The sequence below is a fragment of the Choloepus didactylus genome, chromosome 1, assembly GCF_015220235.1.
Source record: "Choloepus didactylus isolate mChoDid1 chromosome 1, mChoDid1.pri, whole genome shotgun sequence".
Classification (NCBI taxonomy): domain Eukaryota; kingdom Metazoa; phylum Chordata; class Mammalia; order Pilosa; family Megalonychidae; genus Choloepus; species Choloepus didactylus.
Genome location: NC_051307.1, coordinates 180,403,995 through 180,419,746, shown reverse-complemented (window position 1 = coordinate 180,419,746; position 15,752 = coordinate 180,403,995). Strand labels below are relative to the sequence as shown.

The following is a 15,752-nucleotide window of genomic DNA, read 5'->3' as shown; positions in this document are numbered from 1 at the left end:
GTCCTAAGTAAACAATCGTTGGGTCCCTATATAGTCACGTATTTATGTATGCAGCACCACTGCCACTATCTATATAAGGACATCTCCATTTCTTCCACAAAGGAAGAAGGAGAGTCAAAGAAGGTAGAGAGACAAGAGAAAAAGAAAAAAAGAGAAAAAACAAAACAAAACATGACAGCTAGGAAGCAACAAAAGGAAAGACAGCATTAAACTAAAGTAGAATAAAGAGTCAGACAATATCACCAATGCCAAGAGTCCCAAACCCTTCCTGTATGTCTGCCCCCCCACCCCGTACACATTTAACTCTGGTATATTCCCTGTGCTATATTAAAGGAAGCATACTACAATGTTTCTGTTAACTATAGTCTCTAGTTCGCATTGATTGTATTTTCCCCCAATCCCACCCCATTTTTAACACCTTGCAGTGTTGACATTCATTTCTTCTACCTCATGTAAAAACATATTTGTGCCTTTTATCACAATCATTGAGCACCATAGGTTTCACTGAGTTATACAGTCCCAATCTTTATCTTTCCTCTTTCCTTCTGGTATCCCACATGGTTCTAACCTTCCTCTTTCAACCATACTCACAGTCATCTTTGTTCAGTGTATTTACATTGCTGTGTTGCTGTCTCCCAAAATTATGTTCCAAACCTCTCCTGTCTTTTCTGTCTGCAGTGCTTCTTTTAGTGTTTCCTGTAGAACAGGTATCTTGTTCACAAACTCTGTCATTGTCTATCAGAGAATATTTTAAGCTCTCCCTCATATTTGAAGGATAGTTTTGCTGGATATAGGATTCTTGGTTGGTGTTTTTTCTCTTTCAGTATCTTAAATATATCACCTCACTTCCTTCTTGCCTCCATGGTTTCTATTGAGAAATCCGTACATAGCCTTATCAAGCTTCCTTTGTATGTGATGGATCGCTTTTCTCTTGCTGCATTCAGGATTCTCTCTTTATCTTTTGACATTTGATAATTGGATTATTAAGTGTCTTGGCATAGTTCTATTCAGATCTGTTCTGTTTGGTGTACGCTGCGCTTCTTGGATCTGTAATTTTGTGTCTTTCATAAGACATGGGAAATTTTCATTGATTATTTCTTCTATTATTGCTTCTGCCCCTTTTCCCTTCTCTTCTTCTTCTGGGACACCAGTGATGCATACATTCCTGTGTTTCATTTTCTCCTTAAGTTCCCTGAGACTTTGCTTATATTTTTCCATTCTTTTCTCTATCTATTCTTTTGTGGGTAGGCTTTCAGTTACCTTGCTCTCCAGTTCCTGAGTGTTTTCTTCTGCCTCTTGAGATCTGCTGTTGTAAGTTTCTATTGTGTCTTTCATCTCTTGTGTTGTGCCTTTCATTTCCATAGATTCTGCCAGTTGGTTTTTTGAACTTTAAATTTCTACCTTACGTACGCTCCGTGTTTTCATTATATGTGTCATATCTTTTGCCATATCTTCCCTAAACTTTTTTAATTGATTTAGCATTAGTTGTTAAAATTCCTGTATCTCAGTTGAAGTGTAAGTTTGTTCCTTTGACTGGGCCATAACTTCATTTTTCTTAGTGTAGGTTGTAGTTTTCTGGTGTCTAGGCATCTGGTTTCCTTGATTATCCCAATCAGGTTTTCCAAAACCAGAAAGGGCTCAGGTCTTGGAAGGAGGCAATAGTATCTGGTCTCCCTGAGAGTGTGTCTTAGAAGATTGGTACATCCTGTGAGGACTCTAGTCACTGTGCTTTTCTGCCCAGCAGGTGGCACCTGTCAGCCTGTAGCTCCTAGACTGGTGTAAGGAGGTTTGGCGCATGGCTGTTTTCCCCCGGGCTCTGGGGTCTGGTTCTGAATGGAAGGCAGGTAGTAGAGCTTGGCACCACTTCTTTCCTCTTAGTGAAGATATACCCCCTAGGGAGAGGTCATTTGCATTTGAATAGTCTCTGACTCTGCTGTCTCCACCCTTGGCTGGGTCTGAGCACTGGGAATTGAAAATGGCTGAGGCTTTCTCCAATGAGCTGAAAAAGCCCCCCTTCAGGGTCATTCTGCGGCTATGCTCAGTTTCACCCATCAGCCAGAGACAGCACCCGGTCCTCTGGGCTCCCCCATTCTCCCAGAGAGATCCTCTGGCTCTTCAAGGTCAGTCATAGCCAAAAGCCTCTGTCTACTTGTTGAGGATTCGTAGCTTGTATTGAGCAGTCCACGTTTGTTAATTAAAACCCCAGTTGGAGAAAAAAGTATATTAATGGGGAGATCTAAGATGGCGGGATAGACAGGAGTAGAAGCTAGTTAGTCCCCATGGAATAACTAATAAACAACCAGGAACAACTAGTAAATAATCTGGAATAACTGCGGGGGGACAACTGTGACAATCCACTCATCATACACCAACATGAATTGGGAGGAATGCCCGAGATCGCAGCATAAAATCTGTAAGTGAAAACTGCAGATCCCAGCCGGGAGACCCCTTCCCCCACAGCTGGAGCTGCAAAGCTCCTGTTGCTGTAGAGAAGCTCTCTCCCAGCAAGAGAATATAGCTCAGCTGAGCTCCAAGTGGAGTTTTAATTAACAAGTGTTGACTGCTCACTATGAGCTACGAATCCCCAACAAGCAGACAGAGGCTTTGGGTGACCACTGACCTTGGAGAGCCAGACGTGGCTGTGGACTGGCCCTGAAGGGCGCTTTCTGTCCCTGTTTCGGCTCAGTGGAGATAGCCTCAACCATTTTCAGTTCCCAGCACTCTGACCCAGACAAGGGTGGAGACAGCACAGGAAGAGTCTATTCAAATGCTAATGACCTCTCCCTGGGGGGTTATCTTCCCTAAGAGGAAAGGGGTGGGGCCCAGTTCTACTACCCGCCTTCCATTCAGAATCAGACCCCAGAGCCTGGGGGAAAACAGCCATGGCCATACCTCCTATACCAGTCTGGAGTTACAGGCTGACAGGCACCACCTGCTGGGCAGAAAAGCACAGTGACCTGAGGCATCACAGGGTGTACCAATTTTCTAAGACACGCCCTTAGGGAAACTGGATATTGAATATTTCTTCCTTCTGGGACCTCAGCCCGTTCTGGTCTGGGAAAACCTGATTGGGTTAACCAAGGAAACCATGCCTAGACAACAGAAAACTACAACCTACACTAAGAAAAACAAAGTTATGGCCCAGTCAAAGGAACAAACCTACCCTTCAACTGAGATACAGAAATTGAAACAACAAATAATAAGTCAATTCAAAAAGTTTAGGGAAGATATGGTGAAAGAGATGAACCATATAATGGAAACATTAGGCATACATAAGGTAGAAATTTAAAGTTCAAAAAACCAACTGGCAAAATCTATGGAAATGAAAGACACAACACAAGAGATGAAAGACACAGTGGAGACATACAACAGCAGATCTCAAGAGGGAGAAGAAAACACTCAGGAACTAGAGAACAAGGCACCTGAAAGCCTACATACAAAAGAACAGATAGAGAAAAGAATGGAAAAATATGAGCAATGTCTCTGGGAACTTAAGGACAAAACAAAAAGCAAGAATGTATGTGTCATTGGTGTCCCAGAAGGAGAAGAGAAGGGAAAAGGGGCAGAAGCAATAATAGAGGAAATAATCAATGAAAATTTCCCATCTCTTATGAAAGACACAAAATTACGGATCCAAGATGTGCAATGTACCCCAAACAGAATAGATCTGAATAGGCCTATGCCAAGACACTTAATAGTCAGATTATCAAATGTCAAAAGATGGAGAATTCTGAATGCAGCAAGAGGAAAGCGATCCATCACAAATAAAGGAAGCTTGATAAGAGTATGTGGGGATTTCTGAATAGAAACCATGGAGCTTGGCAAGAAGGAAGTGGGGTGATATATGTAAGATACTGAAAGAGTAAAAACACCAACCAAAATATATCCGGCAAAACTATCCTTCAAATATGAGGCAGAGCTTAAAATATCCTCTGACAAACAGACAATGACAGAGTTTGTGAACAAGATACCTGCCCTACAGGGAACACTAAAGGAAGCACTGCAGACAGAAAGGAAAAGACAGGAGTGAGAGGTTTGGAAAACAGTTTTGGGAGATAGCAGGACAGCAATGTAAGTACACTGAACAAAGATGACTGTGAGTATGGTTGAAAGAGGAAGGTTGGGACCATGTGGGACACCAGAACAAAAGACAAAGGATAAAGACTGGGACTGTGTAACTGAGGGAAACCTGGGGTGCTCAATGATTGTGATAAAAGGTACAAATATGTTTTTACATGAGGTAGAACAAATGAATGTCAGCATTGTAAGGTGTTAAAAAATAGGGTGGGATTGGGAGGAAAATACAATCAATGCAAACTAGAGACTATAATTTAAGGAAACATTGTATTGTGCTTCCTTTAATATAACAAAGGCAATGTACCAAAGCTAAATGCAAATGGTGGGGAGGGGGGCGGAATAGGAGAAGGGTATGGGACTCCTGGCATTGGTAATGTTGTCAGACTCTTTATTCTACTTTAAGTTAATGCTATCTTTCCTTTTGTTGCTTTCTAGCTGTCATTTTCTTTTTCCTCTTTCTCTTTCTCTTCTTTTTCTTTTGTCTCTCTTCCTTCTTTGACTCTTCCTCCTTTGACTCTTCCTGCTTCTTTGTGGAAGAAATGGAGATGTCCTTATATAGATAGTGGCAATGGTGCTGAATACATAAATACGTGATTATACAGGGAACCGATTATTTACTTAGGACGGAATGTACGGTGTGTGAACAAAACCATCTTAAAAGAAATTGGTTGATAAAGAAACATAGAGGGCACTATATTGAGTGAAATAAGACAGACACATAAAGGCAAATATTGCAGGGTCAAAAAAAGCAAAAAACTCCAGTTGTTGCTCAGCTGAGTTTTATTCGCTTGTTGGATAGTGCTGTTCTTGAGCACCGCAAGGCTTTGCAGTTTGGGCCGTGATGGGGAGGGGGCTCCCAGCCTGGTTCCCAGTTTGAATTTACAGATTTTATGCTGCAATCTCAGGCATTCTTCCTAATTCGGGTTAGTGTGTGATGAATGGATCATCACATTTGTCCCCCTGCAGTTATTCCAGATTATTTACTAGTTGTTCCTGGTTGTTTATTACTTGTTCCAGGGGGACTGACTAACTCCACTCCTCTCTATGCCTCCATCGTCTTCCCCTCTTATAACAGTTTTTGACTTACAGTTTATTTTATCTGATATTAGTGTAGCCACCACAGCTCTCTTTTGTTTATTTTTTTAAAAGCAGTTTTATTGATACAGATTCACATACTGTATAGTCCATCCAAAGTGTACGATCAGTAGCTTTTAGTATGATCACAGATTGTACATTCATCACCAGAATTTTAGAACATTTTTATTCCTCCAAAAAAGAAAACCTCATACCCCTTAGCAGTTACCTGTCAATCCCCCTATCCTTCCTCACCCTTACAGAACCACTAATCTAATTCTTTCTCTATAGATTTATTTATATTTACATTTTATATAAATGGAATCATATAATATGTAGTCCATTCTGTCTGGTTTCTTTGGCTTAGCATAATTTTTAAAATTATTGTTATTTTTTTATTAGAGAAGTTGTAGCTTTACATAAAAGTCATGTAAACAATATAACATTTCCATGTACCCTGCTGTTGTTGGCACTTTGCATTGATGTGGTACCTTCCTTACAACTGGTGAAAGAATATTATAATATTACAATTAACTATAGTCCGTATTTGGTGTATTTTTTCCTATATACCACTCTATTATTAACTCCTTGTAATAGTACCCTTGTTATCATTCATAAAAGAACATTCTTATATTTGTACTATTAACCATAGCCATTGTCCACTACAGGGTTGGCTGTGTTATACAGTCCCATGTTTTATCTTCTAATTTTCCTTCTAGTAACAGACATGACCCAGAACTTCCCCTTTCAACCAGATTCACAAACATATTTAGCACTGTTAGTTACACTCACAATCATGTGGTACCTTCACTACTGTCCCTTTGCAAACATTCACAGTCAATCTAGTTAAACATTCTGCACACATTAAGCATCAGATCTCTATTCTCTACCCCCATTTATCTCCTCGTAACCTATATTCTAGATTGTAACTCTGAGTTCACTTATTGTAATTAGTTCATATCATTGAGATTATACAATATTTGTCCTTTTAGGTCTGGCTTATTTCATTCAACATAATGTCCTCAAGATTCATCCATGTTGTTGCATGCTTTCTAATGCTGAATAATATTCCATTGTATATGTATGCCACATTTGTTTATCCAATCATTCGTTGATGGACACTTGGGTTGTTTCCATCTTTTCACATTTGTGAATAATGCAGCTATGAACATCAGTGTGAAAATGTCTATTCATGTCCCTCCTTTCAGTTCTTCTGAGTGTGTACCTAGTAGGATTGCTGAATCATATGGCAATTGTATACTTAGTTTCCTTAGGAGCCACGAAACTGTCTTCCACAGCGGCTGTATCATTTTACATTCCCACTACCAGTGAATAAGTGTTCCGCTTCTCCACATCCTCTCCAACACTTATAGTATCCTATTTGTTTAACTTATAGTGTCCAATCTAGTAGGTTTGAAATGCTATCTCATTGCGGTTTTGATTTGCATTTCCTTAATAGCTAGTGATGTTGAGCATCTTCTCCTGTGCTTTTACGCCATTTGTATTTCCTTTTTAGAGAAATGTCTTTTGCCCATTTTTAAATTGGGTTGTCTTTTTATTGTTGAGTTGTAGGATATCTTTATAAATTCTGGATATTAAGTCTTATCAGATATGTGGTTTCCAAAAATTTTTTCCCATTGAGTATGTTGCCTTTTCAATTTTTTGACAGTCCTTTGAAGTGCAAAAGTTTTTAATTTTGAGGAGTTTCCATTTATCTGTTTTTTCTTTTGTTGCTTGTGATTTAAGTTTAAAGTCTAAGAAACCATTGCCTACCACAAGATCTTGAAGATGCTTCCCTACATTTTATTATAAGAGTTTTATGGTCCTGGCCTTCATATTTAGGTCTTTTATCCATTTTGAGTTAATTTTTGTATAAGGTGTGAGATAGGGGGACTTTTTCATTCTTTTGCATATGTATATCCAGTTCTCCCATCATCATTTGTTGAAGAGATTGTTTCTTCCTAATTGAGTGGACTTGACAAGCCTTGTCAAGTATCAATAGACCATAGATGTGAGGTCTGTTTCTGAACTCTCAATTCAGTTCCATTCATCAGTATATCTGTCTTTATGCCAGTACCATGCAGTTTGACCACTGTAGCTTTGTAGTATGCTTTAAAGTCAAGAAGTATGAGTCCTCTAACTTCATTCTTTTTCAAGATTTTTTGACTATTTGCATTTAAATTGTGTATTGTTCGATATTAATATAGCCACCTCAGCTCTCTTTTTTTGGTTACTGTTTGCATAGAGTATCCTTTCCAACCTATTTGTGTCTTTGGTTCTCAGGTGAGTCTTCTGTAGACAGCATATAGGTGGATCATACTTCTTTATCCATTCTGCCAATCTGTCTCTTTTGATTGGGGAGTTTGATCCATTACCATTCAATGTTATTACTGTAAATGCAGTATTTCAACCATTTTATCCTTCAGTTTTTATATGTTATACCTTATTTTTTTCTCTGTTTATTGTTTTAGTTACTCTTACTGATAATCTTCATTTCTGTACTCCAAGCCTCTCTCTTCCCGCCTTTTCCTTTCAGCCTGCAGAACTCCCCTTAGTATATCTTGTAGGGCAGGTCTCTTGTTGAAGAGCTTGGTCAGTTTCTGTTTATCTATGAATCTTTTAAGTTCTCCCTCTTTTTTTTTTTTTTTTTAATTAAATTCAGTTTTACTGAAATATATTCACATACCATACAATCATCCATGGTATACAATCAGCTGTTCACAGTACCATCATATAGTCATGCATTCATCACTCCAGTCTATTTTTGAACATTTTCCTTACATCAGAAAGAATCAGAATAAGAATAAAAAATAAAAGTAAAAAAGAACACCCAAATCATCCCCCCATCCCACCCTATTTTTCATTCAGTTTTTGTCCCCATTTTTCTACTCATCCATCCATACACTGGATAAAGGGAGTGCGATCCACAGGGTTTTAACAATTTCACTGTCACCCCTTGTAAGCTACATTGTTATACAATCATCTTCAGGAGTCCAGACTACTGGGTTGGAGTTTGATAATTTCAGGTATTTACTTCTAGCTATTCCAATACAATAAAACCTAAAAGATGTTACCTATATAGTACATAAGAATGTCCACCAGAGTGACCTCTTGACTCCATTTGAAATCTCTCAGCCACTGAAACTTTATTTCGTTTCATTTCACATCCCCCTTTTGGTCAAGAAGATATTCTTAATCCGACGATGCCAGGTCCAGATGCATTCCTGTCTCCCTCATTTTTGAAGGACAGTTTCGCTGGAAAAAGAGTTCTTGGCTGGCACATTTTCTCTTTCAATATCTTAAATGTGTCATAATATTCCCTTCTTGCCTCCATGGTTTCTGAAGGGAAATTAGAACTTAGCCTTATTACAGTTCACTTGTATGTGATGAATGGCTTTTCTCTTGCTGCTTTCAGGATTCTCTATTTTTGGCATTTGACATTCTGATTGGTATGTGTTCCAGAAACAGGTTTATTAGGATTTACTGTGGAGTACGCTGTGCCTCTTGGACATGTATATCTGTCTTCCATAAGAGTTGGGAAATTTTCCACCGTTGTTTTCTCAGATATTCTTTCTGCTCCTTTTCCTCTTCTTCTGGGACACCCATGACATGTATGTTTGTACACTTTGTGCTGTCATTCACATCTCTAAGAGCCTGGTCAATTTTTTCCATTCTTTTCTCTATCTGTTCCTCTGTCTGGAAGATTTTGATTGTCCTGTCATCTAATTCGATGATTCTTCTGCCTGTTCCAATCTGCTGTTGTGTGCCTTTAGTGCCTTTCATTACCATAATTTCTGTTGTTTCTTTTCATAATTTCAGATTCTTCTTAGTGCTCACATAGTGTCTTCTTAATGTCCTTTATCCCTTTAGCCATATGTTATCTCCTTGAGTTGTTTTAGGAGATTTGTTTGAACATCTTTGATTAGTCGTTCTGAATTCTTTTCTTAGTATGGCTTGTAATGATCTGAAGGTCGGTTTCCCTCACTTGTCTAGGATTTTGTTGTTGATTGGGTTCGTGTTTAAGCTCTCTTTTAGCACTTGTTTTGTCAGTATTTCCCATCCAAAACAGGGCCAGGGCCCCATGCAGGGGACACAGGCCAGTTCCAAAGGGCTCTGGGGAGAGGGTCAGGAAAGAAGCTTCCTAACTGCACTTCCCAGCCTGCCCAGCAAATGGTGCCCTTTGGCAACTTATTCCCCATGTCCCTACAAATGCATGGCATTTTTGGCCATCCATCTGCTCAGCTTTTGAGGCAGGTGGAAACAATGGTACCACAGGTGCCTGCCTGAGAGGGCCAAGGCTAGGGGACCCAGAGGTCAAATTTTATCAACAGTTGAATCAGAACTGTGCTGTGGCCTCCTCTGTTCCCAGGGGGTAGAAGGGCTTCCCTGACACTCCCAGTCCACAGCAGCCTGCCAGGCAGGAACCAGGCTTACTAGAAGGTGCTTGCCTCCAGGGGTGGGGATGGGTGCTGGGAACTGCAGCTGAGTGAGTCACTCACTGTAATTTCTGTCTCTTCATCCTGCTCTTTCTTGGATGTTGCATGGTACTCCTCTGGTTTCCCAAGCCCCAGAACAGATGCTTTCAGTGGTTTTGCCTGTCCTTTAGGTGTTTTTGGTGGAGGAGAGAGCCCTGCTGCTCTTTATTTCACCATTTTCTTGGAAATCTTCAAATAGCCCATACTTTTTGAAAGGAAACAAGATGGTTTTGACCAACCACATTATGACTGTGATGATGTTCGCAATTTTTGATTGAAGTTGAATCCAGAAAGGGAAAAGGAAACCTCTTTAGTGGAAGAAAACTCTTAAACTCTTTCTCTTTCTCAAGAGGAAGTGTAGCCTGCATATGTAGCAGTAGGTGTTAATTATGGTCATGAGTATCTGCCACTGTTTGGTAGGCAGCACAGTTCATTCCTTTTTTTTTTTTTTTCCTTCTTTAGTTATAGAAGTTTTAGGTTTATAGAACAAATACAGGATTCCCATATGCCACCCTACCATTAACACCTTTCATTGGTGTGATCCATTTGTTACAACTGATGAAACCACATTTTTAATAGTTGTATTATTAACTGTAACCCATGGATTAACTTAGGGTACACTGTTTTGTGTAGTTCCGTGGATTTTTTTTTTTTAATTTTTATTTTAGTACTATATATACAACCTAACATTTCCCCTTTTAACCACATTTACATATTTCAGTGCTGTTAATTACATTCACAATGTTGTGCTACCATCACCATCATCTGTTACCAAAACATTTCCATGTTTCCAAATAGAAATTCTACCTATTTAGCTGTAACTCCCTATTCCCTATCCCCCGCCCATCCCCTGGTAACCTGTCATTCTTAGTCTTAAACTCTCTTGATAAGCTGGGAGGGATTCTAACTTAAGTGTAGGAGTTGTCTTATATAGTTAGAAATTTTTATATTGTTGGTGAAATTGACTGGATGGCAAGTTTCCCATATTCAAACTTGTATATTCAGATTCATTTTTGCCTACCTTTCCTGTAGTTTTAGATTTATACTAATTGTCAGACACTCTAAATTCTGACATGAATTGAGAACAGTTGAAGCTTTTAGACATAAAATCAGAAAAGCAAAAATATTATGACAGAAGACCAGACCAAGAAAAACTCCCAATCATAACTTTTCATTAGTAGTCACGTCTGATAGGGAGCCAAACAAACGTTACAGGCATTAACACTGGGAGGGAGATCAGATATTTTGAGGAAAACAGGCATAGTGAAATGTGGATGCTGTAGTTAAATGGCTTGGGTTTACACTCAAATCTCTCCCTTTACTATGTTACTTTGGGAAAATTACTTAAACTCCTTCTACCTCAGTTTCCTCATTTATTAAGTTACTGAACAGTGACTTATACTAATGAGCAATCAAATGTTATTTCCTATAAGGGCTACTAAATATAAACAAAACTTTCAGTAATTATTAATCTAAGATACATGAAATTTTACTGATAATTTTATTTAGAATGCTGTATTTAGTATTTTATTTTAAACTAAAAATATTTTAAGGGATTCTTACAGATTCTCTTCTGACTTGCAGTCCCTCTGACCCTGTTTTCTCCATAATGTCTAACTAGGTTCTGGGTATAATTGCTTAGACTTTTTCAGATACATAACTCTTAAGGCAGGAAGTAATGCTGATTTGAGCATGAAAATAGATGTAGGGAGCACTTGTTCATTGGGCTTAAGTGCCTCCGGTCTCGGGTTTTGGAGTAAGAGTTTGATTTGAGTACTACCTTATCCACGCTTCATTCAGTAATCATTATTGAGCACCTTTTATACAGTGATGACTTGGGGACAGTGATATACAAAACAGCAACAGCCTCTGCCATCTCTGGGTAACATTCTCTTACCTTTAACTTGCACAAATTATTTTACCTTTCCAAGTCCTACCTATAAAATGTAGATGATGCCTGCCTCATAGAATGTTTGGATGATTTAGTGAAATAATAATAAAATAACATAGTGCATGGTACTTGGGACATAGCAAGCACTCCAATGTTAATTCCTTTGTCTTGTATTATGAATGCAGAACGAATATAACCAATTACCAGTATGAAAGAACATTATACAACATTCTATAATAGTATGTTGTGATGAATTATATTCAAAGAGATTTTGAAAATTTATACTTTGGGAAGCTATGAAACTTGATACTACTATTTAAGAATGGAAATGCTTATGAAGGGGAAATACAGATATAAAGTATTTAAAATACTTGATCCTTTTAATGAAAATTTTATTTTCATTAAATACAACTTTATTAGTAACTTATAAAACTTGCTAATCGTAGCTTATGCTTTTAGATGCTTTATCAATATCAACTCCTTTATTAATTTTAAGAACCCTGTGACGTAGTTGCTGTTACTTATTGTATTTTATAAATGAAGAAACCAAGGCAGAGAGGTTAACTACTTGCCCAAAGTCACACAGACAGTAAGTGGTAGAGCTTGGAATAGAAACCAGGCAGTCTGGTTCCAGAGTCCATGCTCTTAATATTTGCTATATTTTCTTTAAAAGAAACGGGAGCTTTAAAAAATTGCACCAATGTTCAAATTATTCTAAATGTATCTTTTTTCCCTAGTCATTTATTCATTGAGACCTTTGTATTCCCATTTTTTTTTTCTTTTAAATAGTTGTCATGGATGAACTGGTAGAAGATGATATCTGCATTCTGAATCACGAAAAAGATCATGGAAGAGATACAGTGACTCCAGTTTCAGTATATTCAGGAGATGAGTCTGTTGCTTCACATTTTGCCCTTGTCACTGCATATGAAGACATAAAAAAACGACTTAAGGATTCAGAAAAAGAGAACTCTTTCTTAAAAAAAAGAATAAGATTTTTGGAAGAAAAGGTATATCTTTTACCTTCATTATGTTTTATGAGATAAATAATAATCTGAAATATTTGAACTTTTAAATATTTTTCTGTTCTCTCTTCCATAGTTATACTAAATTTCCAAGGATAACTCACTGCTTATCTCAGAACTGGCTATTGTACTTTCATAATGTCTTTCACATACTCTGTGTTTGGTGTGAATATCTGTGGAAGAAGATTTAATAACTTGAAGGGCATATATTCTAGATATTTCCTTTCCTCTTTTTTCAGATCCCTTTATGTGCATAGCTATATATATTTTATTCAGAATGTAAAATCTGTGCAAAAGTAAATGATATAGAAACAAGGGAAATTAAGTGTCAAAGAAGAAAACTTGGGAACCTTGTCTTAATATGTTTAATAATGTCTCTCTAAGACTGAAATTTTACCAGAACTCAAATTTCTTTATTTTAATGCTCTCTTTTGTCCTTGAACATACATAATAGGAATAGTGCTTTTAACAGGTAAATTAATGCCTTCTGTTTACCTTTTCAAACAGAAATTTGTATTCTTAATGTTTTAGAATACATAAGAAAGGTAGCTAATTCAGTATATATCATCTGATCTACTTGGTTTTGTATACTGGGAAATCTTCCTTACTGGTCTTTTTTTTTGGAGTTTTTAAGTGTTAGCTTAGCTTAGTTTTAATTTTCTTCATGTTAGATCAGCTTGTTCATAGTTCATAACATTTGTGCATCTTGCATAAAGGTTAAAGGAAATGGATTCTTAGCAACCAAGGAAATGAATTATCCTGTTAAAGAAACTTGGGGATAAGGCTTGACAGAGTTCAGTTCATTTGAGGAAGGTTTGGGGAAGGAGAGTCAGTTGTAAAAATAACCATAATTTCTTTGCATTCATATGAATTTTCTTTGTTTTAATGGTAATTAAATGAATTTGTGACACTGGCAGACTAAGAGAAGGTAACATTTTGGAGCTCATAACTTGTTTATTTTTAAATTCAGTAGAAAAATGTGATTTGGTATATCATTAACATTGGAAATATTTCTGTACTTTGTGACCAACAATGCTATAATCCTACTCTGGAATAACACTGAATTTAATGAACTAGAATATCTGTTCCTTAAAAAGTCAAGTACACCTTAACTTGATACTTTTTATGATGATGAAAATAAGAAACTTAGAAAACACTTAAGGAATTAAAAAAAGTGGTATACAATGTTGTATTATGAATATGTTATAAAACATGCTATACGGTATAAAATAGTGATTGAGTAAAGACATGGAAGGCTTTTAAAAATAGTCTGCATTTTTTTGCTTTCTAATAGTATAACTTATAATTGTATGGAAGTAAAATGTTCATTTAATTTATAGTCTGGGCTTTTTCCTTGCATTACAACAACTGAAGATAGATATGGTGCCATCAGGACACTGACTTATTCTTTCAACTTGGAATATCCTTTTAAGTCTTCTCTTCTAATTTCTTAGCTTATAGGAGCTCAGTTAGATGAAGAAACAAGTTCTGTGGGACGAAAAGTAAATAAGGCCTATCATGCATATCGAGAGGTCTGCATTGATAGAGATAATTTGAAGATCAAATTGGATAAAATCGTAAGTAGTTAGAAAATAATATCATCTGTATATTGCAAATGAATTTACCCCTTGAAGAGCTTTAAACTTAGAAATAATAGGTTAAAGATTTACATTAAAGTATTTAAAATATAGATGCTCAAGGCAAAAATAGAATTTTTTTATAATATTTGTAACATTTCTATACAAAATAAACACTTGGTATGTAATGACGCTTAGGTCTTAAATACATTTAACACCACTAACTTGTTTTGAAAAATCATGACATGATAGAATTTGTCATTGTGATAAAACAAAAATTAAAAGTTTTTGAGTGAAATATATACTAAATTTGAAGAAGAAAAAGAGATTAGTGAGAAATTAAGTTCATTTTCCCACCTTGCTTTTAAAGGGTAGAATGAGTTTTTTCAATATCTACCTGAAAACTAATATATATTACCAACCTATAGATTTTATTGAATGTAATTTGGCATTTTCCATACTTAAATAGAATAAAGACAACTCTGAATCTTTGAAAGTTTTGAATGAACAGCTACAATCTAAAGAAGTAGAACTCCTCCAGCTAAGGACAGAAGTGGAAACTCAACAGGGTATGCTGCTTATTTGTTATAAAGATTCTAACAGAATCATTTGTCCCTTTATGTCTTATATGTATTATTAGTTTTTTGTAACTTTATTCTAGGCCCTTAACTTACTTTTTTATTTTTTAGGCTTATGTTAATTTCTCTATTCTGCTCTCACAAAGTACCAACTCCTTTTAATTAGTCCTTAGATATAAATTGCACATTTCCTAGAGAAAATTTGATGGTTTTTAATTCAGGGCTAGTTTGTGATGAAGTAGAAGAGGTATGTGAGAAACCTTTTGCTCACTGGTATCCCTGGCTTTCCTTTCCTACTAAACCTTTGCCCACCATTACACACACTGCCATGACACAGTTACATTTACTTTTTTTTCTTTCTGAACGTTGTTAAAATATGCAGATGAAATGCTGGTGTGGAAAGTTAAGTCTGGAAATATGGGTATTAGCTGTTCTGATGAACTATTCCTGTGAGACAAGCTGAAGATGAGGCCCGTGAGAGACTTTCTGATAGGAATTTGAGTTCTCTTATGATAGCTGGGTGGGATTTTTCTAGATAGAGAGATAAAGGTACTGAGTATTGTAATCAAAGTCAAGGATAAAGCAGTATCCATTTGTACTGAGTTTCCACTTTGGAATGTTTATGAATAAAATTGTTTTGACATAATGCTATTCAGTGTTCCAGGTTTTATGGTCAAACTTTAATACTCTGAAGAAACTAGATGGAGTAATTAGCTGACTGAGCCTCAATTTACTGTTTTTATTACTGTTTTAACCTTGAGATATATAAAATAGGTGATTATTGATCTGTCTACAATTCTAGCCATATGCTTGATTTCCAGACTGGCAAATTTGTACTTTAACCTAAACAAAAAATGGAGGATGGAGATATTAATACATTCTAAAACAAGATTGCTAGATTTCTTATTCTCATTAGCATAAATCTTTGAAAATAATTACTGTGTTTTAAAATTACTTATTATTGGGCATGTTTTATATTAGCTATTCTATTATTTATATTTTACCAGCATAACATTTTTGGGATTGCAACCAACACAGAAGGCAGAGATAATAAT

At 36.6% G+C, this 15,752-nt stretch overlaps 2 protein-coding genes across 3 annotated transcripts in view; one reads left to right on the top strand and one right to left on the bottom strand.

The window, feature by feature from the left end:
- AZI2 (5-azacytidine induced 2) overlaps positions 1-15,752 on the top strand; it is a 41,573-nt gene that overhangs the window by 8,913 nt on the left and 16,908 nt on the right. For both annotated transcript variants that reach the window (XR_005218370.1, XM_037846199.1), the window contains exons 2-4: positions 12,307-12,527; positions 13,997-14,119; positions 14,589-14,688. Coding sequence is in view for 1 of the 2 variants with exons in the window: in XM_037846199.1 (XP_037702127.1) it covers positions 12,307-12,527; positions 13,997-14,119; positions 14,589-14,688 (444 nt within the window). In the remaining variant the exon portion in view is untranslated. The remainder of the gene's footprint in view (positions 1-12,306; positions 12,528-13,996; positions 14,120-14,588; positions 14,689-15,752) is intronic.
- CMC1 (C-X9-C motif containing 1) overlaps positions 12,377-15,752 on the bottom strand; it is a 145,628-nt gene continuing 142,252 nt past the window's right edge. Inside the window, exon 6 of the transcript XR_005218378.1 lies at positions 12,377-12,438. The gene's annotated coding sequence lies outside the window, so the exon portion shown is untranslated. The remainder of the gene's footprint in view (positions 12,439-15,752) is intronic.